The following is a 22,254-nucleotide window of genomic DNA, read 5'->3' as shown; positions in this document are numbered from 1 at the left end:
TTTTTTCTCCTTTGTTTTGGTACACTGTTGTGTCTGGAATAGTGCATCACGCAGTGCTAAATGCTGCTTGTGGACAATCAAGAGAAGCTTCTTCTTTCATTGTTTTAACACTTAAAAATGCAAAACCATTGGTTAAAAAAGAAAAAGAAAAATGAATCAAGAATAATATTGGTGCCACTTTCACATTAATTTATTTTACAATCAGTATTAATAGGAGTAGTGATCTTAATTTAAATTCAAAATGAAATTTATATCAGAGTTGTTTGTAATGTTATTGTATAGTCATTCTTGTGTAGCACACATATTGTTTACACTGTAATGTAGGCTCAATGAAACAATAGACAATACAAAAATGAGATGCATTTTAGACACAAAAATAGCTACTGAGGCACTTGTGTATTCTTATTTGCTGTACCAGTTTCTGTATATGCCCAAAATGTCATTTGCAGATTGCTACTAATGACTTGTTAGCCTTAAAAAATCACCATTTAGGTGTAACCAGGCACAACCCTGCATCTCACATTTCGGCATATACACATGGCTTTGCATACATATGTGGCTGTTTGTCCCTGTCTCTTTTCTTCAACTCAGATGTGGATGTTTTCATGAGGATGGCGGCATTCTTGTATAGTACTCGTATTTCTGTTTGATGATACTTTGGTCTCCCTTTTTGCAATTTGCTCTCAATGCAATACTTTGTAAATGGGGGAACATTACTGAAAGCAGTATTATGAAATGGGGACTGTGCATATAATTATTTGTAACCCCATAGGGAAAAAAAGAAGTTGTACAAGAATTAAGTTTATTGCTGAAGAACAAGATGGGTGGGAGGTCAGTGGGGATACTGATGTAAAATGATCATTCCAATGTCCTGATTATGGGAGAAAAATGTTTCTTAAAACGTTGTTGCTATGCATGTATATGGATGGAATTAAATTCCAGATCTGTTGGAAATTTTTATTTTGATGTGGTGTCATAATTAAACTTAAATCCTCAGGATAAACCAATGCTTTCTGGTCTTTCTTTCATATTACTGTCAATCCATGAATAAATAAAAGCACTCATGATTGCCACAGCCGAAAATAGACACAAAGGTATACAAAGATTTATTTAAAAAATGCAAAATTAGGTTTGCCAACCAGACTCATTCATCTGCAATGTATAAAATTAATCAAATCAGCATAAGTCCTAAAATAGATCTCGATGACTGACTGTGATGTAACTCAATTATAGGCAGGAAACAAATGACTGTAGCTGATGCAACAGACAGGGGAACTCAGTGTACCTCTGCCTGTGGCTAAAATCTGGCAGAATATTATAGCAGAAATGAATGAGATTAAAAAATAGTATCAGGTTGAGCAGTGACATGTGTGGCCTTTTACATTGATAAGCAGTAATGTATAAATTTTTGGCACTGACCAATCAGGTAAAGAGACTGAAATAACAACTTGAAAGATAAGATTTTCTGAATCTAAGACAGCAAATATTTCATCGCTATGAATACCCTCCAGTTACCTTCAATTAAAAAGCATCCAATGAAGCAGAGCTGTGCAAAAAAGCTGTTCTCAAATTAACTCCTTCATGAACCTTATCAGCCATGCAGAGAATCTCTGCACATCACTGCAGGGAAAGGTAAAAAGATAAATTGGACATTTTGTTGAATATTTAAAACATATTCAACTATCGTTCTGTCCAATTCTTGGGTACAGTTACATTTCGGGTATTTGTCACTCGCTCTGTTGTTTGGATTGTCGTTGGTTGAATAGCCTCCTCAGGTGCTGGCTGATGGCAGATGGCTTCTTGTAGATCATTCGCTTGTCTGCTCCTTTTATGTGAATGTGATTGGCTGATGGGTAGGACTCCTCCAGAAACTTCTTTTGAAGCTTGGCTACCATCTGGTGTAGGAAAAGAATGGTTTACTATGGGATTTTCCACAATAAATATTAGAGTATTGTTGATTCACTGTGCAAGACTTTGAGGGGATGGCCAGAGGAAACGTCCCCACCTGGTTCAGGTGTTGTGGTATTTGCTCATCAAAGGAATCTCCAGTGATCACACTCACTGAAACCCTGCTGGACAAGGGCTTAAACTTTGTGATGTCCCTTTGAAAAACAACAAAAAGAAGGTAAACATGCATCCTTTTCTTTGTAATTTTTTTTTATTGTGAAAACTAACTTCAACATGAAACTAGTTGAATGGGAGAGAAGGACTTTCAGGATATTTACCATACCTTACTTGAGCTGCACTTTCGTTCAAAAAGTAATGCTCATCAACAGCGCTGCTTTGGTGTGCAGGGTTACTGAGTAGGTATTTCTATGAGAAACAGACATATAGAAAATCAGTCACTACATCTAAAATAAAAGGAACTAATATATATTCATTGAAGTAAACCTTCAGAAACATTGAAGGTAAGTGTCTTCCAAGTAAAACATCTTGTATGTACATGGTTTGCTTATTATTTCTTCTGATATTTTGCCTTTAGAAGTTTTAAATAGCAGAGACTCACTCTACAAGGTTGCTTAGAGCTAAATATATACTGTCAACCTAATCTAGAGAATAACTTAGAAGTTATTGGGCCATTTCCAATAAAAGATTTGTTCAGTGAGTCTATTGGAAGGCATGTTTATTAATCTATTCTTCACTAAGAGCAACCTCACACAGCTCCCTGTCCATATCACACATGCTGGCACTTCATGTACACCAAAATACCAGAGCAGAGTTATCTAATCTGCACTTCATTGTTTGTCTGAAACCACCTCAGATCTAAAAACCATACAGACACAACAGTTTGAAAATTGGGTGTAAGTGTTGGGATATTTAAAGATATAATTTTCTAAACTCTTAAATCCGTCCAAAAATTAACATTTCCAAAATCACTTGATAGGAATGGGAAAATGCAATTGATACAGAAAGTGAATGTGAATGCATTGAAGTCCGTGGCTAGCTCTTTCAGTAAAGAAGCTCCATGCAGAGCTCATCACGATATCACATCTGAAATTACAGGCTTGGTTCTCTGATTCTGTCGCTCAGGGCAGGGAAAGTTAACCGCGCATCTGGAATAGATGCGAATCCTCAAACTGAGCAGATTTCCCCTTTAACTGTATCTATCACCCACATGTGATGAGACCAAACAGCGCTGGTGCCGTTAACATAGCAGCAAACAATTCTGCTCCAGTTCAATTAAGCAGTGGTTACAGAACATGCCCTTGAGAAATGGACTGCATGCTCTATTGAGTATGTGTCTGCCTGTGTGTGTCTGTGGGTTTCTGTGTGTGTGTGTGTGTGTGTGTGTGTGTGTGTGTGTGTGTGTGTGTGTGTGTGTGTGTGTACGTTATAACCTTCACTATCCTGTCTACTGAACCTTTCTCTGTCCTTGGAGAATTCAAGCACAATGATGTCCTTATCTCCTTGGCAACAACTGTAATACTTGAAAAGCCGAAATAGGTCCCTCATCACTACTGCCATCAAATCGTGGGTGGCTGGCAGCAGAGACCAAGCATCTTAACGAACTGCGTGCATTCATCTAATGCAAGCAGGCATAATCACATCACAAAGACAGCTGCGGGAAAAACATTTAGTGCTGAATGGATGTTAGAAATGTCACCAAGCGTTCACAGAGGGCCTCTAAAGCATGTGATGTTTCTCTATTCAAAACAAAATAAGAGAAATTAAATAGTTTAAATATGATAATGAATATAAAATTAGTTTCCCTGTGTCCTTAAGGAGCCCTACATGAACAGAGGTTAATTTCAACACTTAAATAAGGTATCAGTCTATTAAGAGTACTTCCCCATGTTACTTCATAGATTGGCTGCTCTTCATCACTGTTTTTTAAAGTTTCACAACAGATCTGAGCACTGAGAAACCCCCCGCTCCCCCCTTTGTAGTAAGAAATCTCATCTGCATTACACAGCAAAAAGCTTGTATTAACAGCCTGTCCCTCACAAAACCTATAACCTGTCAAAAGGCGGAGTTTTACAATATGGAAGGCAGCAAAAGATACACTGCAGTTGTAGCGTCATGTCAACCTCAGGTTAAATTTTCATTTATTCAAAAATTATGTCTGGTGTCATATCATGGCAAATTCGCAGCCTCTGACCATATGAAGACAAATGCTCCTGCAATCATCATTCCCTCATATCTCTGCTGAGGAGGAAGAGACGCGATTATTCTTGCACTAGCACCATCCTGTGGTTGTAGAGGAAAAATGGGAGCCGTACATTTAAAATGCCTGACAAAATGTTCTTTATTATTTCATTATTGCTAGAGAAAGGCCAGTTGTCTTATCAAGTTTAGTCTTCTGACTGTAAGAATTTCAACACGCATGATATGATAGCACCTTCCTACGTTGATAATCTACATTTATCCTTCATCACTGAATTATTCTTGAATTGATCTGAAACAACTAAAAAAAAAAAAAATTCCTGTAACTTTTTTTTTTTTTTTTTTTTTTTTTTAAAGAATCAAGTTCACATCCTTTAGGACACACTTCACTGTAATCTGTGTGTGCTTGTGTGTGCTTGTGTGTGCATTAGCCTGACCTGGCGTTGGACGACCTCCTCTGAGACGTTTTCGCCTTTGATAGTCGGTTCAATCACCCCCAGGATAATCAGCATGCGGCTCAGCCCTGTAGCTGCGGAAAACTGTCTGGCTTGGAATGATGGCAACAGCTTACCATACCTGAACACGAACGAACACACACACACACACCCATAAAACTTTAGCAGGAGACTGACTTCAGTTTGGCTGTCTGAATATCTGCTTTTTAATGCATGCATTGCTTTATATTTTGACCATGTAAGAGCTAGTTGTTTAATAAATAACTGACATTTAAAGTTAATTTCTGTCAAGCTGATAAATATAGGTTCAACATCCTCTCTCCTATTAGCTTTATTGTTTATCTCAATTAGCTCTTACTCTCAATGAGAATATTTAGCCTCCTGTCTTTCTAAATGCGCCTTGCTCAGCATTCAGTCACTGGCGTTTGTCCCTTGACCCACAACTTTGCATCCGTTTGTCAGAGCTTTTTCACTGAAAACAACCACTGAGGCTGAAGGAGTTTTACCTTGCATCCAAAAACCTGTAGTAAACTGCAGAATTGACTTAATTTCCAGTGTGTGAGCACCAAAAACACTTCACATCAAAAATTACACATCAATTCTTAACTACAATCCATCGTTGCCAGTGAGTTGCTATCATCAGTTTTCTAACTGTCTTTAATATACATTACTCTCAAAACATCATGAAACTGTAAATGGTCGAGTTAAGTTTTTTAAGTATTTTTTGCTACAACATGCCAAAGGGTGTTTTTATGATTACAGTAGTCATTCAGGCAGAGTCATACACATTTGCTTTCCCTGAGTGTGTTTCAACCCAAATTCTAAAACTTTCTCGACAACAACATTTGCCTGGGGAATGAGAAATACTCTTTTTTGGCACACGAAAGAAGAGGAGTTGTGGGATTTTGTAACTCAGGAGGCCCAATCGGTCTCGGCTCACTGGTGCTCTGAATTGGCCGGTCTCAGCCTGTGGAGCCCAATCAATAGTGCCGCGTGCCTGCTGCCGCCATCACTGTGCCGCAAAGCCTGCCCCTACATGCAGCCAACACAGTGTAGATCAGACCCTATGCACCAGCAGTCATCCCTGCTTTAGTCTTACTCCTGACTCATAACACTGTGCCTCCGTGTCCCACCAGATTCTCTCAGCTATAATTAAGCAACCTGAACCTGATCAATAACTAGGAACAATACCCTTTTAGTGTAAGGTTAACGGGGATGCAACCAATACGTACTTCAATGTGAACAGTTTAGTGTATAAGATAAAAGAAAATAGCAAAATAGCCATATTTATAATCATATAATTCTAGAGCTCAATTGCCAAAGACAAAATATTCAACTTGCAATCACCCGAAAAAAGAAAAAGAAACTGTTTGGCACTTTCTTTTACCCAGCTGCTGGTTTGACATGCTACACTGGTACAAGATTTGATACAAACTTTGATAGTCCCCAGAGTATAAACCCTACTGACTCTAATGACCCGTCGACGTACTCTCTAGCATCGCCACTGCCATGTTTTGCACTTGGTTTCATTGATTCCATCTATTGTTTTAATTTGTCTAATTTGTCTGGTACCTGTAAATTAGCAGCATTCCCATCAGCCTCAACTGTTCGTAGCAGTTAACACTAACTACCCCTCCCCAGCCCTGTAAGGAAGTCTATATATATATATATATATATAGCTGTGTTCTGGCACAGAATACAGCTGAGTGTGCGTTCTGCGTGTGTGCATGTATAAATATATAGCTCAAAGCACCATCTATACAATAACAGTAGTATTTTCCAGTATAAACTGTATTTCACAACTGGTAGACTTCAACAGCACCCCTCCAGTGCCATTATACTGCTCACATATCAAATTTTCATCATAAACAAGCACTTTTCATCTGTAAATTATACAATTTCAACCTTTTTTGATGCGATGTGTTACTACACAAAGCTTCAAGCTGTGTTCTGCCAAAGCTGGTTGTTCAAATGGCTGTGTGAAATAATGTGTCAGCATAGCACACTGCAGGTCAATGATGTATACAGGCAGAAGGGGGACAGAAACAAGTCAACTGCTCTAATTTTCCATCTTCAGCAGATAGAGAAAACTTTTCAAATCAGTCCCCCAGAGAGCGACATTTTGACATTTTCATCTTCTTTGCCACAGTGTTCCCCTGAAGTTATTCTGGCACCACAATTAAGCAATGACTCTTTGACCTGACTCTTGAGCGACTTCTCAGTCTGTGCACATTTTCCACCTGTCACCCTTTTCTTACCCCTTGATTCCAAAAATAAAGGGGAAAAGAACTCTCCCTATCAGCCCCCCCCCCCCCCCCCCCAAGTTTGAATCTGGACAAATCATTCCTGGGTCTGGCATTGAACATTATTTCAAGGATTCTCCAGCCACCTGTCCTATTCCCTCCTCTTTTTTCCATTTTTAATTCTGCCCCGGAGTGAGGATTATGCGAAGCAAGGCATGCGTGTCAAAGGGAAATTTAGTGGGTAAAGACAGCCAAGATTGGCGGGATGAATTAAACAGATAACGGGAGGAGACGAAGTGGGGGAACCATGTAGAGCAAAACGCCTCACCGATGTTGGTCATTTCAGAGGGGCTCTTTTTTTTTTCTCCCCACAGGAGCGAGGAGGCAATATCTAAATTAATAAAGTGATGAAATGAGTTTGTGCCGTGGACTTTCTGCTGTTTGACTTTCCCATCTGGATTAGTGCAGGCTGAATGGACGCTCTGTTACTTTTGTTACAACTGCGCAATTCACTGTCGGAATTTGGCCCTGTAGTGATAAGGCTCCCCTCCTCCTCCTCATTACCATCTCATTTCATATGCAGGGCCTCTGTTACCTGAGAGCCTGCTCACACACAAAACACGAACTATTACACGAGCTTCTGCCAACTATTACAATGAGCAGAGAACATTTAAACATGGACTATTACATGAGGCTCAACTATTAGGCCAAAGGACTTATTTTTACACTGTAACAGAAATGAGAGTCTATGGGTGTGGACCGCTGCATAATGAGGACTCTCAGACTGGCAGGATAAATTGACCATATGTGCACAAATGAACTCTGATCTTTGTTGAGTCAATCAAAGATTTCCAAGAGAGTCCAAATTTGTAATGACAAGGATGGATCAAAAACCTGAAATTAACAGACCACAACACAATATAGTCCAGTAATCCAGTAATGTATAGCATGAGGCTATAAATGGCTTAAATGGGTATTCGGCAAAATCATTGTCACAACAAACTGTCTTTGACTCATCCCCTGATGTTTGGTATTATAGAAAATAGGGTAATCCTGAGACAGTGGGATTCATATTCCCCTCCCCTCTTGTCTCCTTCAATACAGTCAGTATACTCTGTACCAATGTCCCAAGTTTCTTAAGATCTACAGGCCATTTATTAAAAATATTAAGGAGACGTGTCATCCTGTGAGCTACTCACATTGAACTGCAATGAACTGTATTATATTGCATTTTGCTTTGATCCAGCAGGATTTCAGTTTTCTACCCTTCATCATAGGACATCTTCAACCTCCCATGGCCCTAGGTCCTAGGTCCACGGACTACTTTTGACTTTTAATCTGCTGGTGGAGATTCCAGTCATCATGTAGACTGATGTATGTGTAAAAAAGGAAAGATATAAAAATGAAATGCAGGCACACTTTTATTTATCTACGGCTTGACTTAACAGCTGTAGATAAACTATATACAACTATATAATGTTGCTATAACTTTTACATGTGGACTAATACTAGCTTTGTGTTATCTCTCAACTAGAGATGCTCCGATCAGCATTTTTTGGCCCGATCACAGAATGGCAGGGGAATGGGAATCTTCCACATCTTGTGTGTGTACACTGTTTAGTACAACTGAGGGAGACACACGTCAGTTAGGTATTTCCTGCCTGGGGGGTCATACCGTGGATCGAGACAGGTTAGCAGGCGACGGAACCCTGTATCCTCCACAATGGATAGAGGCTGTTCGTCGAGGCAAATTAATTGCATAAATCTAACCTTGACGTCTTTCCACCTCTTACTATCCCTGTTGTGTGGTTCACGTCGTTCAAACGTCTCACTCACGGTCAGCTAATTGAGGGATGGGGATGAGCTTAACGCTGCTTTCGGCTGGTTTAGCTTCTCATAGTCTGCAAATATATTCAGTTGTATAATGGCGTGTTCTAAGATGCCTAATGAGGTTAGTGGTGTTAAAATGTTGGTTCCTTCCACCTCGAGGGATTTCATCATGACATACATTGCATTTCCGTCTTTGTCAGCTACTTTGAAGAGCTTCCATATCAAAGAACTCCTGCAGCCAATGGCACATGCGGGGGGGGGAAATCGCAATCCCGAGTAATTTACATCACGTGATCAGCTTTTTTGATCTGCGCTTTTGGGATTCTCCAATCAATCTATTTTCTGCCAATATGGGCCGATCGACATCCGATCAATCCGAGCATTTCTACTGTCAACACGTATCATGGGCATGTGAGGCATACCCAGGTCATGTTTGTTCTTGTTCTTTGTTTTGCTTTTTTTTTAGTATGGGGGGTTGGTAATCATTATTATGGGTTTTCAGTGTGTTGAATCAGTGTTGAATTGCTAACAGTGTCTATTTTCAAATTGGAATTGATTGTGTCTTTCTTGCCTTTGGGATGTAGTCTTTGTTAAGCCTTTTTCCACAATGGGAACTTAAAATAACAACGAGATGAAAAAGTCTATCGAGACAAGTACAATGTATAATTATCCTTTAACTATTCTACAACTAGTCTAGTGAAATTGTAATGTCTGTATATGTTATTTTGTTAGATTTTTTGGATCATCACACTTTAATTGAATTTTCTTGAGTAACTGTAGAAAAGTAAAAAATAAAGTAGAAAATGACAAAAAAACATTCTCATTACTCACGATTGGGTAAGGCAGGTGTGTAGATGGGACCTTGATACTGTGGCCGCACCAGTCTATCGTTACATTGCAGACAGTGGAGTCATGAGCTGGAAGCCTCATTATCCATGATATTTTGGCTTTATGTTTGTACATTGAAAAGAAGTGGATATGTCAACCATCTTTATGAAACGTCTCTGGCTGACAATATGAAAATAATGAACCCCTTTAAGTCATTGGCATAGTTTCCACAATGCCGCTATACTCATCTGGTATTATGTGACTACCATATGATTTAAATTACCTTGTCTAGCCTAACTGGGCTTACTTGTGTTTCACATAGACATATGTGAAATACTGAAAAAAATATGAAATGGAAAGATTGAACTAGACTCTACGATCAGTTGTAATAAATGTACACTTTTAACTTTCAAAGTACTGACAAAATAATTTGTAACAGGAAAAAGAGAAGCCCTAAAAATTGTCCCAATCTAAGGACAATTGAAATCAAAATGTACCGAGTAGAGACACAAGGTGGCACTCTTGTACCACAGCCTGCTCAGGCTGAGTGCTGAACTTCTTGCCACATCCAACACTTCCTCCCTGCATCAATATTATAGATTACACTGAGGTAAATACACAGGGGCCGTGGCAGCCTTTCCCATTAGTGGAGCATAGCAGTAATAGTTACGCTTACAGTGGTTCTAATTACAATTAATTGACATTCTCAAATAATCTTGGAGACTGTGGATGCTGAGTCAGGAGAGTACTGAGGGTTGAGGCGAACACACAGAATGCCAGAACCAGATTTGAGGAATAATGAATCACTTACTATTGGAGCCAGCTCTACTTAAATTTTCCTTAAGCACCAAGAGCAGACAGGGATTTCTTTCCCACGTAATGTTCATCAACAGTGTGCATCGTGCTTTTGTCAGGCTGCATTCACTCATACTGCTTCATTTTATCTCACACTGTCCTAACTTTTTCTCTTTTTCTCTCTCTCTTTATTCCTTCATTTTTCCATCAGCCCATGGCTGGGTGATTGCTGCCAATCTCAGCCAAGGATTCCCTGAGGGGTTTAGAGATGAGCTTTGCTCCACTGGCTTATTGGACGCAGCTCACAGTGAAAGCAAATGGGCTCTGAGAGGGAGACTGGATGTGTCATCACAGGCTGTTATTGTTTACCAATGATAGCAGAGGAAACAGAGAGAGCAAGCAAATGCTCAGAGATTACGTAATGTCAAGTATTAAGTTAATGAGTGCAGCATCTGAGTTTAAGAAAATAGGAGAAAAGTGTCTGCTCTCTGTCAAAAGTGCTGTGGGGAAGGATAGGAACACTTTTTGTTCCTGGTATTAAACCCTGTCTGGCTGATAAATCAAGCCACATGCAGCAGTTGTGTGACTCTGAATGGCCGTCAGTCAAAGCGACATTCATACGCTACCTGTCACACAGAGCAGGCTCCAGGTGAGCCACATAACATGACTATCGACTAAACACTGCAGCAAGCTGTGTGGGCTCAGCTTACATACAGAAAGCACCAGTATAAATGCCTGTGTCATCAGGACCATGTGTGTGTTTGTGATCAGGCCATGTTGAGCATATTAATGACAGGTAGGATGATGAATGGGACAGAAAACCCCATTTTCATTTTGGGACTCATAACTCAATCAGGCTTCCATCCAGGCCTGCAGTCACAGATGTTTGGCCCACACTGAGAAAGTCATTACCTCACATGTCCCCGCAGCAGCCACTTCTATGTATCATGTAATCACACTCACACAGGAAGTTGATTTATATGAGATACACCTAAGAATACACCCTGACTACAAGCTCAGAGTCCCAAATATTCAAATTAATCACAAAAAAAAAAAAGCTACCGAGGGATGAGGCTTAAAAGAAGTGAGATGCAGAGGGAAGGGATGAGAAGACTTTCAAGTGATGCTCCTGTGAGGACTGAGTTGCACTAAACACAGTAATGGTACATTAAAAAGGAGAGTTTGCCAATCAATCGGCATTCATTAAATTGTAAGGACCATCCCATTAGACGAGAGCATTCCCCACTGTTTCTGCTCTCTGAGCAAATATATTCCCCATGGGGTAAATTAGTTCATGCACTATCTTGGCTGCAAAAAGACAGGAGACACACACACACGGCTAAGTTTTTTCTTTTAAGCATAAACTGAACAAATTATCAATTTATTTGAGTCTTTTATGGCATTTCAGTTCAAATTAAATCTCTCATCAGTGGTGTTAGTTTGATTCTAGAGTTTGATTATGTTTATGAATACTGCACATGGTAGACGAAAGTATGCAGACATGAGGTTTTCAAGTCCCCAATACTGTTCTTCAATGGGTGTGGATACTCACAACCAAACGCAGCCAAGTAGTGCTGGCACAATGCAAATGCTTTTCCATTGGGACATGCACTATAAAAAGACAACGTGATTTTCCAAAACTAATCCACAGTCCATATCTTTTGGTGAAGTTTCTTAAGGCTGCAAGTGCCATGAGGAAAGACATGTAACAAAGGTCCCTGGGGATGAAAGGAGGATGAAATGTCTAGTTTGGATCCACATTCACTTCATAAAGCTGCTACATGCCTGAAAGAGATCGGTAAGACATATTGGAATAAATACTCAGTTTAGTGTGGATTCCATTTGTTTGATTGGTAAAGACCATCCCATACCAGCCATGGTCCCCCCCAGGTACCCAAAGAGACATGGCACGCAGCACAACTCTCCACTGCTACAGAGACTCAGTAAAAACCTGTTCAAAACTGCTGCAGGTCAGCCCAATTTAATCAGACTAACATCCCAATGAAACCTAGCTGAGGGGAATCTTAATGTGGCAGTATACAATAATGTTGTGTGTTTCCAATTTTGCATTAACAGATTAGGGAAGCCCTTACCTGTTTCAATATGACAATGTCCTCATGCATAAGGCCAGGGACAAAGTGAAGAGAATATTGTGGTCTGCAATTTGGTGATGAAGAGCTTCTCTCTCTTGTTCTGCTGAAGTGAGTGACAGCACGAAGTGACTCAAACCACTGGCTCTCGTTCTGAATGCAATTTTTCCAGATGTAATGCTGCGACTTAATCTCTGATATTAGACCCACTGCTTGGTTTTTTATCAGGAAGCATTATCTATGCCTGCAAGGATATGAGACACAAGCTGCCACGTCTACAGAAGAAAATCCCAAATAAGAAAGTTGACCCCTTCCTGCAATTCCATACAAGTGAATGCCTGTGCACAAGCCCATACACACATACACATGCACGCACGCACGCACACATGCACACACACAGCCATTCTCTGGACATGATGGTGAATCATTTTGTAGGATGTAACAGAACTAATTTTGGGAGCAAGCCTCTGTTAATGAGCAGGTCTTTGATGTGTAAATCCTCCAGTCCCTCCAGTGCAAGGCTGATACAGTCTCCTCTCAGTCCTACTCAGGTGCAGCCCTGATGCCTTCTGCACAACTTATCTTGTGTACCAATACTACCAGACCTCCAACAGCTAATAAACTCCTATTTAAGAAAGAAATGCACATCTCCATGCAAAATACAAAAAGAAGTAATGCATACTGAGAATGATAATAGCACCAATATGCTGTGGTGCTGTGATGTTGAGGCAGATCTCGTATCTTCATACTGTATACTACACTCCTGTTTCTATTTTTACTCCCCTATGGAAATTAGAAACCAGTGATGAAATTGTTTTTACTGAATAAATGCAAGACTCTGGTTCATTCAATTTCTCCATTGCTTCTGCACAGAGTAATTGGATTGTGGCTGCACTGTCATGTACTCAGTAAAATGAATGACTATTAATCAGAGGATAATTGGACACATACCCCTGATATATGGCACTGTTCCACTTTGAGTCACGAACAAATTAGGCCATTTTCAGGGATCCATTTCTTATCTAACTTGACTCATGCTTATGTAAGCTGTGAGATACGATTGGTGGATGGACTACAGTTACACTCAGTCATGAAGTCACATCTAAAAATTAAATAGCTTTACTTTATCAGTCTCATCAGGGCTCAGACAAGCCTTGATGCTAAATCAACACGGTATCAAACACTTCTTAGGAAGTAGAACTAGTTCACGGGCTTTGGTTGGACTTGGCCTATTATTACTGGCTCTGCATATTATTAGAGGGGTTGTACAACATTGAAAATCCATCCACCCGTCCATCTTCTACCGCTTTTTGTTTACGGGTTACGGGGCTGCTGGAGCCAATGCCAGCTCACATTGGGCGAGGGGCGGGGTGCACCCTGAACAGGTCGTCAGTCCATCACAGGGCCAGTACACAAAGACAAACAGAGACAAACAACCACTCACATCCACACTCAGACCTTCAGTCAATTTAGAGTCACCGGTTAACCCAAACATGATGTCTTTGGAGGAGGAAACCCACGCAGGTACAGGGAGAACATGCAAACTCCGCACAGAAAGGCCCCAGACCGGGAACATTGAAAATGATAAATCACAATTCAAACACTCCTTTCTGGAGTTCCTCAATGTTCAATGAGAGGCCAATTGTAGTTGAACACTTTTTTTTATGCTAAGTACTTTTTTTTTACAAATTGTAAATAATTCTTGGATAACAAAAAAAAAAGTATGTATTACTTTAAAACTAATTACAGTGACCACAGATATATATCAAGTAAATGTACTTTGTGCATTAGATGTAATTTTAAATGCCTAAAGTTGCCATTTTCTACCATTTATACTATCACATATAGAGACTAAATGAGAAGATGTTTTGGCACATAAAATGTTATAATAAAAGTGTTTAGGTCCCCAATTCGGCAGTAGCCCCTATGACAGCCTGTTACAGCCTGAAATCTTCCTGGGTAAGTCTCCACAAGATTTGCTCAGAGGGAGTGGGGCAGTTTATCCTAATATTCTTGTTAGCTCCTCTTAACTCCATCAGGGTGGCAAATATCTCAACTGCTGCCCTCAGGTCACTGATAGATGTTGTAAGTGGTTTGAATCTGAGCTTCAGTGGGGAAATTGAAGGCGACTTGACATAGTTATACTTAGCTATGAACTGCTGCACTGGTCACAGGTTGCATGAACTGTCTCAGTACCCTACCTGGTACCACCATGCTAAACTATTATTAGTCAGATGATGAGGAGTGTCTGGTTTTCTCCAAATATAATGAGTTGAAGTCAAAGAAGAGTCCTGGTGAGCCAGGGCTCCATTTTTGAATTATCAAGATCACAAGTTTTTCAAGTGTTTTTGCAGCATTCGTTTAACTACACAACGTTAGAGTAGAGGTGTGCAGAAGGTTTCTACGACAACATGGCTTTGTTTTTGTACTTAAGTGTACTGTGATTCGCAGGACTTTATGCAAACATGGTCAACTGTGTGCGATTCATTTTACTGCAGGCTGAGCTCCATCAAGTGCAGACACATCAAAGGTCATTAAAACAAACAGGATGCACTGCAGACAATTTGGAATTTCACTTCATAATGTGTGTTTGTGTAAGGAACGATGGCACAACAAATACCGCCACCATGACCAAACATTCCTCAACGTGACTGTCTTCATAATTCGTAGCCTTTGTTAAAAACCAAAATGATGCAAATGGTTAAAAACAATTCCCAAATGTAATTATTCATTCATCTTCTGTCACTCACATTGGGTGAGGGCAGGGTCACTTTGGACAGGCTGTCAGTCCATCACAGGGCCAACACACAGAGGCAGACAGAGACCAACAACCACTCACACTCAGTTTCCTCAATTTTGAGCCACTAGTTAACCCAAATATGATGTCTTTAGATGGTAGGAAGAAATCGGAGCACTGAAGGAAACCCACACAGGCACAGGGAGAACATTCAAACTCTGCACAGAGAGGTCCCAGGCCTGGGAATCAAACCCGTGGCCTTCTTGCTGCGGGCAACAGAACTAACCACTATGCCACCGTGCTGCCCAAATGTAAAGGGAAGGAATGTAAATAGTCATGCCAGTGGCACTGTGAGGCTGCACCACAATTGAATGTGGCCAATGCCCTGTCCCAAAAACAAGTTTGGTGCAAATTAATTCAGTAATTTTGGTGTAATCCTGCTTAAAAAAAAAAGACACCTACTAACTCAAAATTAATCTCTTTGGTGGTCGCAATAAATAAATGATAAATAAATCCCCTAAAAGCTAAAACATGCAGACTATCTGTAGATGTTAGCTGGTAAAAACGTCATTAGAGGCCCTACAAAGGATGGTTTTGAAGCAACAGGATTCCTCATAAGAGTCCTTAACAGAAGATTTAAGGGGTTCAGAGTTGTCAGAATGAGGTGCTATTAAGGTTTCCCATAACTTAAATGTCAAACATCTCTGATTCCTGTGTGGAACTACCTGGCTTCACCCTCATACAGAAGGACAGAGACACTAAAGCTAGTGGAATCAGAACTGGCGTAATCCTTCGCATATTACTGTCAAGGAGAAAATGTGCTGTCCAGATATTGAATTATTGGCAGTCGGTATGAAACCATACTATGTACCAAGAGAATACAGTCATATCATAACAATACTTGTGTAAAATTCCACCCAAAGCAACTGCTGAAGGTCCATGTAAAGTTCTCCAGGATACAGACTAAACATCCTGAGCCTCCTTGCGCGACAGAAGAGCAGTTGGCTCCTCTCGTTGTACTGTAGAATGGTGAGGTTCAGGAGATCCTTTGTTCCCACAGCTATTAGAATGTTCAATTCCTCCTGCTGGAGGATAATGTTTTGTTTTTAGTTTTTTATATTTGTATTTTTATTTTGATGAGCTCCTGACTAGGTGAATTTCCCCTTAGGGATCAATAAAGTTATATCTATCTATCTATCTCCTATCAAAAACACTATGTTAATGTGTAATCTTGTTTTCTATTGGATGGCTGGATTAATTTATTTTTGTTTCCACGCATATTTTTTGTCCAATATTGCTTGCGTAGTTATCTACATCAAAAATGTAAATCCCAATTCAAAATGACAGCAACTGTTGTTTTACAAGAGCAGCCTCTTGTGTTTTAAGCAAGAAACAACTTTTTGATCTGCCTTGTAACTGACAACTTAAACCTCCATAGATTTCCACATGATGTTGCCACTGCTGCTGGGCAGTCGCCTACAACTAAGACTTTAGGGCGGTTTGTAAAAAGTACCACTACTTAACTGTAGTCTAATCTGAAGTGAAATACCTACAGTATTAATGATTACATTTGACATGTTTACTTGTAAACAGTATGATGTGGTGGCGTAGAATTGACACTATTAACTTCTACCACCATTCTTTCTCTACACTGTGGATTATCATTAATAACAACCATTTGCCTCTTTATGATAATTAACACATAATGAGATATATGCCGACAATGACTATCAGTTGACATATATCTTGCCTGGAGGATTAAAGCAGTGTGTTAACAGTCTGTCAGTCAATCCCAACAACCACCACAACCCTCACCCATCCCTCATCTGTTTTATGCTGAAATAATGTGATCAGCTACAGCTAATGAGTTTCTTAGGCCTCCAATTAATCATGCTAATGAGCCCCACCCAGCAAAGATAACCAGCTATTCTCATCATGAAAGCCTATAAGGGAAAAGTTTGGAGCTTAACTTGAGAAACATGCTAGTGTACTTGTCCCAATCCTCTTTTTTTTCTTCATTCATTTTCTTATTTCTTCACCTCTTCACTGCCCCTTGCTTTTTATCTGTTCCTCTCAGCCCCTCAGAGCTCTTTATCACCCTCCTTCCTCCACTCCTCTTTTCCCAGGCCTCTCTCCCCTTGAAGTTTTCACTTTTTTCCTTTCTAGGGTTTGCTTCTTCAGCATCTTTCCATCTTCTCAGTTCTTTTCTCTAATCCTCTGCTATCTTTTCTCCCCACCTATGCCATTCTTATGCTGCTGTATCCCCTATACACTCACCAGTACTCATTCCAGAGGTCTTCCTCAAAGACATCCTCTGGGATGGGATCGATCAGCACCAGGTCTGAGACTTGCCTGCGGACAATGAGGACATAGACAAATACACTCAGATGAGGTAAGTATCATTGACCATCCTTGTCCACTTTAACCTTTTGATCTGGGCCTTAATGAGTGTGAGATGGATGGTGCAATCCTATCCGTTCGCCAGTAGATTTTGTTCGTCCTCTATCCCCACAGACAATTAACCAAATGTACATCCTCTCCAAGGACAATATTTCCATATGGAGAGATGTCATCCACTCACCGCTACAAAATATTTTCTCCCCTAATAGTAGCAACATCATGCCTGATGAAATACTAAATGTTTCATTCCTGTCGCTACCTACTTGTCACATTAATCACTGTGTTGTTCCTGCAAAGGCTGAGTCATGAGGGATGATGGGAATGGACATTGAACTATAATTTGTTAAGTTTAAATTTGAGAGGTATTTAATTCCAGATGCTACAAAGTTGCTTTAAATGTAGTCATCTGCAGATTTTAATCAAAAGATTGGTAGAGCTGTTCTCCTTATATTCTATATATATTATTCTTAAATAATCCAGTGTACAGACCAAGACCAACAATAAAGCAGTTTAATTACCATATGTGCAAACCACCACTGTCATTAAAACACACACACTGTAATTTACTCACTCTCTATGTTTAGACATGCACAGGGTATAGAGGTCACTAACGCATTCTCTGTCTTAGTCCTTTAATGACACTTAAACACTTAATTTGTTGACATTTATATTATTAAACTATATTTTTTCAAATATGCTATGAATCGTTTTATGAAATTTGGTAGGGATGGTTCAAAGGTAAAAAAATATTAGTGAAAAATAAATCAGTTGGCTTAATCTCATCCCATGGGTCAGGCTCCAAAAGCATTCTCCGACATTTCCCATGATGTCCCCAATACTGTCTTTCAGTTCAACCCATGGCCAATATTCATGTTTTTCATAGGATGCCACTATTTTAATGGCTCTATGCCCAAGTCAAAATAACATCATTATGGTTCTTCAAAGGGAACTTAAGAAACTTCATTCTATGTAAATTTATTTAATTTGTACTACACTTACACATCATGAATGTGGCTGTAGAATCTGCCATTAAGCGCACCAAGCTCAGACCCCACCAGGATGAAGGGCTTGGCTATCCCAGCAGCCTGTAGGAGTCGGTGCAGATCATCCACCATCCTGGAAGACAACAACAATAACACTCATCTGTCTCCACATTAAAACCGGGGCACTCTGTAAACTGGGCCAGGATATTTATTTATTCAAATAGGTGGGATTAAGAGTCCTAACATGAAAGATGACTACGACAGGCCATCATTAATCTTATTAATCTGCGGTCTGCTCATAAACTGATTTATTTAAAACCCCTGAAGAGAAATTATTCAGATGCAAACATGACCTAAAAAGGAGTGAGTAGAGGTTGGAAGTAAACAATATTCTTAGTTTTTAGTTTTCAATTTAATCACTTTCCAGGCACCAAAATAAACAGTACTGCTGAAACCCAAACAACAGCATAAGGGAGTGAACTGCTGGCACCAATCCATCGCAAAACAACACAGGACAAGCAATCACCAGCAAACTTGTATGATTAGAGAGAGCTTCATCTATACATGAGATGCACCAGCTCCTCCCTGAGAGCCATCTGTCGTCCTGGATTTGTTGTGCTAATATATCAAAACAGTGTGGTCACACTGAAAAGAACAGATTTACAAAGCTTAAGAATAGACAGTCATCAAACTCCTTGAGAAATTGATTACTTCCATCTCAAATGGGTGCTTTATGGGCCAGATGCCAAGGTAAACTAGACTGCTGACTGTGGGCGATCCACACCTACTGTACTCATCCCTTAGGCAGATTTAAAACTCTAAAACAGGTTAGCATGTCATGGCAGGGAAGATTACAGGCCAATCCTATGGCAGTGTGCTGCAGGGCAGAGCAGTGGTGTGCTTAGCAGGAAAAGACAACATATAAGGGTGCATCTTGCACATGTGCTTCTGTTGATTAAAATATTCATGCAAAACTGCAAAATTGTTGAGTCAAGCTTCTGAAATTCAAGTGTGGAGTTATTCTCAATTCTAGAGCTTTGTAAACTAAATATAATTGGGTTAAAGACTCTAGGTCAGAGAAAACGATCTTTTGGAGTACATAATGAGCTTTTGTGGCCAACTCAAACTCAACAATGAACAGACAAGTGCAAGTACTTGGGCAAAAACCATTCTTGACCCTCTTCAGCAGCCTCAAACCACTGTTATCTCTTATAGCCTCAACTTACAGTTTCCTGAAACTCACATAAGCCATACCATAGGTCACCATAGAAACAGAAGCTATGCCATTGACGCAGGCCTGCTCTACAGGAAGAAATGTTCCAAAGTGGTTTGCAAACAATCAGCACTATCGGATCCAGATTCATTTACAACACAACCTAACCGGTCGAGACAGATGGCTGCCCCCCCCCGAGCCTGGTTCTGCCTGAGGTTTCTGCCTCAAGGAAGTTTTTCCTTGCCAATGTTGCCAAGCGCTTGCTCATCGGGGGATCTGTTGGGTCTAGACCTGCTCTATATGGAAAGTGCCTTGATGTTATTTTTTTTTCTTTGTTATGATTTGGCACTATACAAATAAATGAGATTTGATTTGAAATGACATAGCATCCTCACCGTCCAGTTGTTGACATCCCCCAAACTTTCTCAGTTCCCGTGGTTTCATTCTGCATCAGCCGTCTGCTGAAGCCCAGTCCCATTCTGTCATAGGTGCAAACCTGAACAGTGTGACAAACAGTCTGCATTTAGATGGGTTTTTTTTTTTGTTGTTGTTTTTTTAAATAGCATCATGTATTGCATGTGCATGACCCCCCTTTACGCTATTATTACCCTATATTAAATGCATTAAATTAAATGCTATGTAACATTGAAAAATGTATATTATGTCCCCTATTGATAGATTATGTAGGCATAGACTCAGCAAGTCTGTTTCTGTAACTGTTGTTGTGTTGCAATTGTTCAGACAGATCTAGGCCCCTCCCTGACAAGCCAGTGACCTCATTAGGGTCACATTTCAGACAAACAACATGGGGCAGGCCCCAACTTTCTGCTGTGTTGAGCCTTTGTTGAGCAGAGACGATGTGGCAAAGCCACTGCATTGTCTGTCCTTACATGGCCCTTGTAGCAAATAAAATTGCAGCATGAAGTGGCACTTTCACAGAAGTTCCTTATCTTAGAGTTTCTTGGTCAAACAAATATCTGCCATGGTAACTCACCCTCAGTGTGTTATAGGAATGTGGGTCATCCTGAGACATTCATTTCAGTTCTAATGAGCTGGTAGTGAGCACTGAGAAGTCATAATAATTTAGCAAATAGTTTCCAAATACCAACATCCAACACACCACACAGTACTTCCATAAATGTATTACCTTTGTGAATGTGGCCACACTTTCTTGGACGTGAAACCAAATGTCTGAGGACATTCCAGTCGGTGCATCCAATATGACTGAACAAGAAAAACACTGGTTAGACTGAGCACAGTGAAAAGACACAAAAAGATGAAATTATTCTTGGCTGAGTCAAAGAAAATGGTTTTACCAACAGGTTTTCCTCGTCCTTTACATAAAAGATGCATCTTTTGACCCAAACTAACATCAACAATCTGGCCATCTGAACATGATAGGACAGAAGAGAATAGAAACAAAGAATGTTTCACTGCAGATTTCTCACTTGGCTACAAGACTTTCATAAACCTTCTACCAAACTCCTAGCAGAGGCTGTTTAAAATAACATGCAAAATAAATATATGAATTCTGGTTTGTAAGTTAATATTCACCTAAATTTTAAGTAAAATAACTGTTGAAATTAGAGAAAATAACCTTTGGGCAACAACATCTGTCCTTCTCTCTGAAGCGATGCATAGTTGAGGAATGGTGGGATGATGATGATTAAAAGTAAACACTTTCCAATGTTTATGAGCACAGAACAGTAAGACACTCTGCCCTTAGCTGCTGCCTGGCTGTTAGGTCTTTGATCTGGATCCTAGTTCATATAGAGAAGAAAGAGCAGTATTAACTCATGTATTAAGAACTCTGCATTTATAAGGCATCACCAAGGCATCTGAATCACAAAATCACTCTGCAGCATGGCAACCAACATACCCAAATAAACAGCCAGAGTCAAACGAAACTTTTCATGAGGTTAAATGATAAATTTAAAAATAAAAAAAAAAGAAATTACACATAAACAGTGATGTATGTACCCATATATGCATTTATCTAATTTCTGTGTTACCATTCATCACTTTCAGTTGTAATTCAATCCAGCAATAATCCATTATAATAAAAACTAACTAAGAGCGCCAGGGGTAACCACTGTGGATTTAAGTATGTGTCAAACGTGGTAACACAACATTGTTTTAGCTATGACATGTTATGTCATTATCCTGGATGTATGCTGAATTAATGAAATAATGCTAACGATTTGTTCGAATGGTGATCAAATTGGAGGTGGATAAGCGGTAGAAAAGTATCAAGCAATTTAAAACGCGGTTTTTACAGGTAATTTTGGCAGTTCTTCCGTCTGCATAAATGTGGAGGACGCCGTCAGACCCAGTTTAACGCTCTACGTGAAACGTTGGAGCGGCTGGCAAGCGCTAACGTTACTTCACCTTCTTATTAGCATTCACGGGTTCATTGTTTGACGCTTGAACCTCCGTCCTCCGACGCATTTTGAAAGAAAGTAACTATCAACAATGCAATACTTCATACGTTAACTGTGCAGAATGAATGGGATGGATTGAGTTGTTGTGACTTCCTGGTGGAGCTACAGAAGCCGAAAGAAGACAACCTTTCTCTT

The 22,254-nt window shown here is 39.9% G+C and overlaps 1 protein-coding gene across 1 annotated transcript; it reads right to left on the bottom strand.

The window, feature by feature from the left end:
• Positions 1 to 266: 266 nt before the first annotated feature.
• LOC115044499 (uncharacterized) lies at positions 267 to 22,200 on the bottom strand. The gene is made up of 11 exons (XM_029503547.1): positions 22,067 to 22,200; positions 21,276 to 21,438; positions 20,995 to 21,066; positions 20,826 to 20,902; positions 20,074 to 20,174; positions 18,482 to 18,598; positions 17,360 to 17,434; positions 4,542 to 4,680; positions 2,231 to 2,313; positions 2,006 to 2,102; positions 267 to 1,895 (listed from the first exon to the last, which is right to left on the bottom strand). Exons 1-11 carry the CDS (start codon positions 22,124 to 22,126, stop codon positions 1,728 to 1,730), a joined length of 1,152 nt encoding a protein of 383 aa, XP_029359407.1. The 5' UTR covers positions 22,127 to 22,200; the 3' UTR covers positions 267 to 1,727.
• Between the last annotated feature and the right edge of the window lie 54 nt (positions 22,201 to 22,254).

This window comes from Echeneis naucrates, chromosome 6, assembly GCF_900963305.1.
Source record: "Echeneis naucrates chromosome 6, fEcheNa1.1, whole genome shotgun sequence".
Taxonomy (NCBI): Eukaryota; Metazoa; Chordata; class Actinopteri; order Carangiformes; family Echeneidae; genus Echeneis; species Echeneis naucrates.
This window is presented reverse-complemented; position numbering and strand designations above follow the sequence as displayed.

What these genes read in the sequence shown, in the direction of transcription:
- LOC115044499 (XM_029503547.1), bottom strand. Translation starts at nt 22,126, where the DNA reads ATGCGTCGGAGGACGGAGGTTCAAGCGTCAAACAATGAACCCGTGAAT. An exon ending in ACAGATGTTGTTGCCCAAAG is followed by an intron (nt 21,067 to 21,275) that starts GTTATTTTCTCT and finishes TATCATGTTCAG; the next exon opens with ATGGCCAGATTGTTGATGTT. An exon ending in TACAGCCACATTCATGATGT is followed by an intron (nt 17,435 to 18,481) that starts GTAAGTGTAGTA and finishes CATTGTCCGCAG; the next exon opens with GCAAGTCTCAGACCTGGTGC.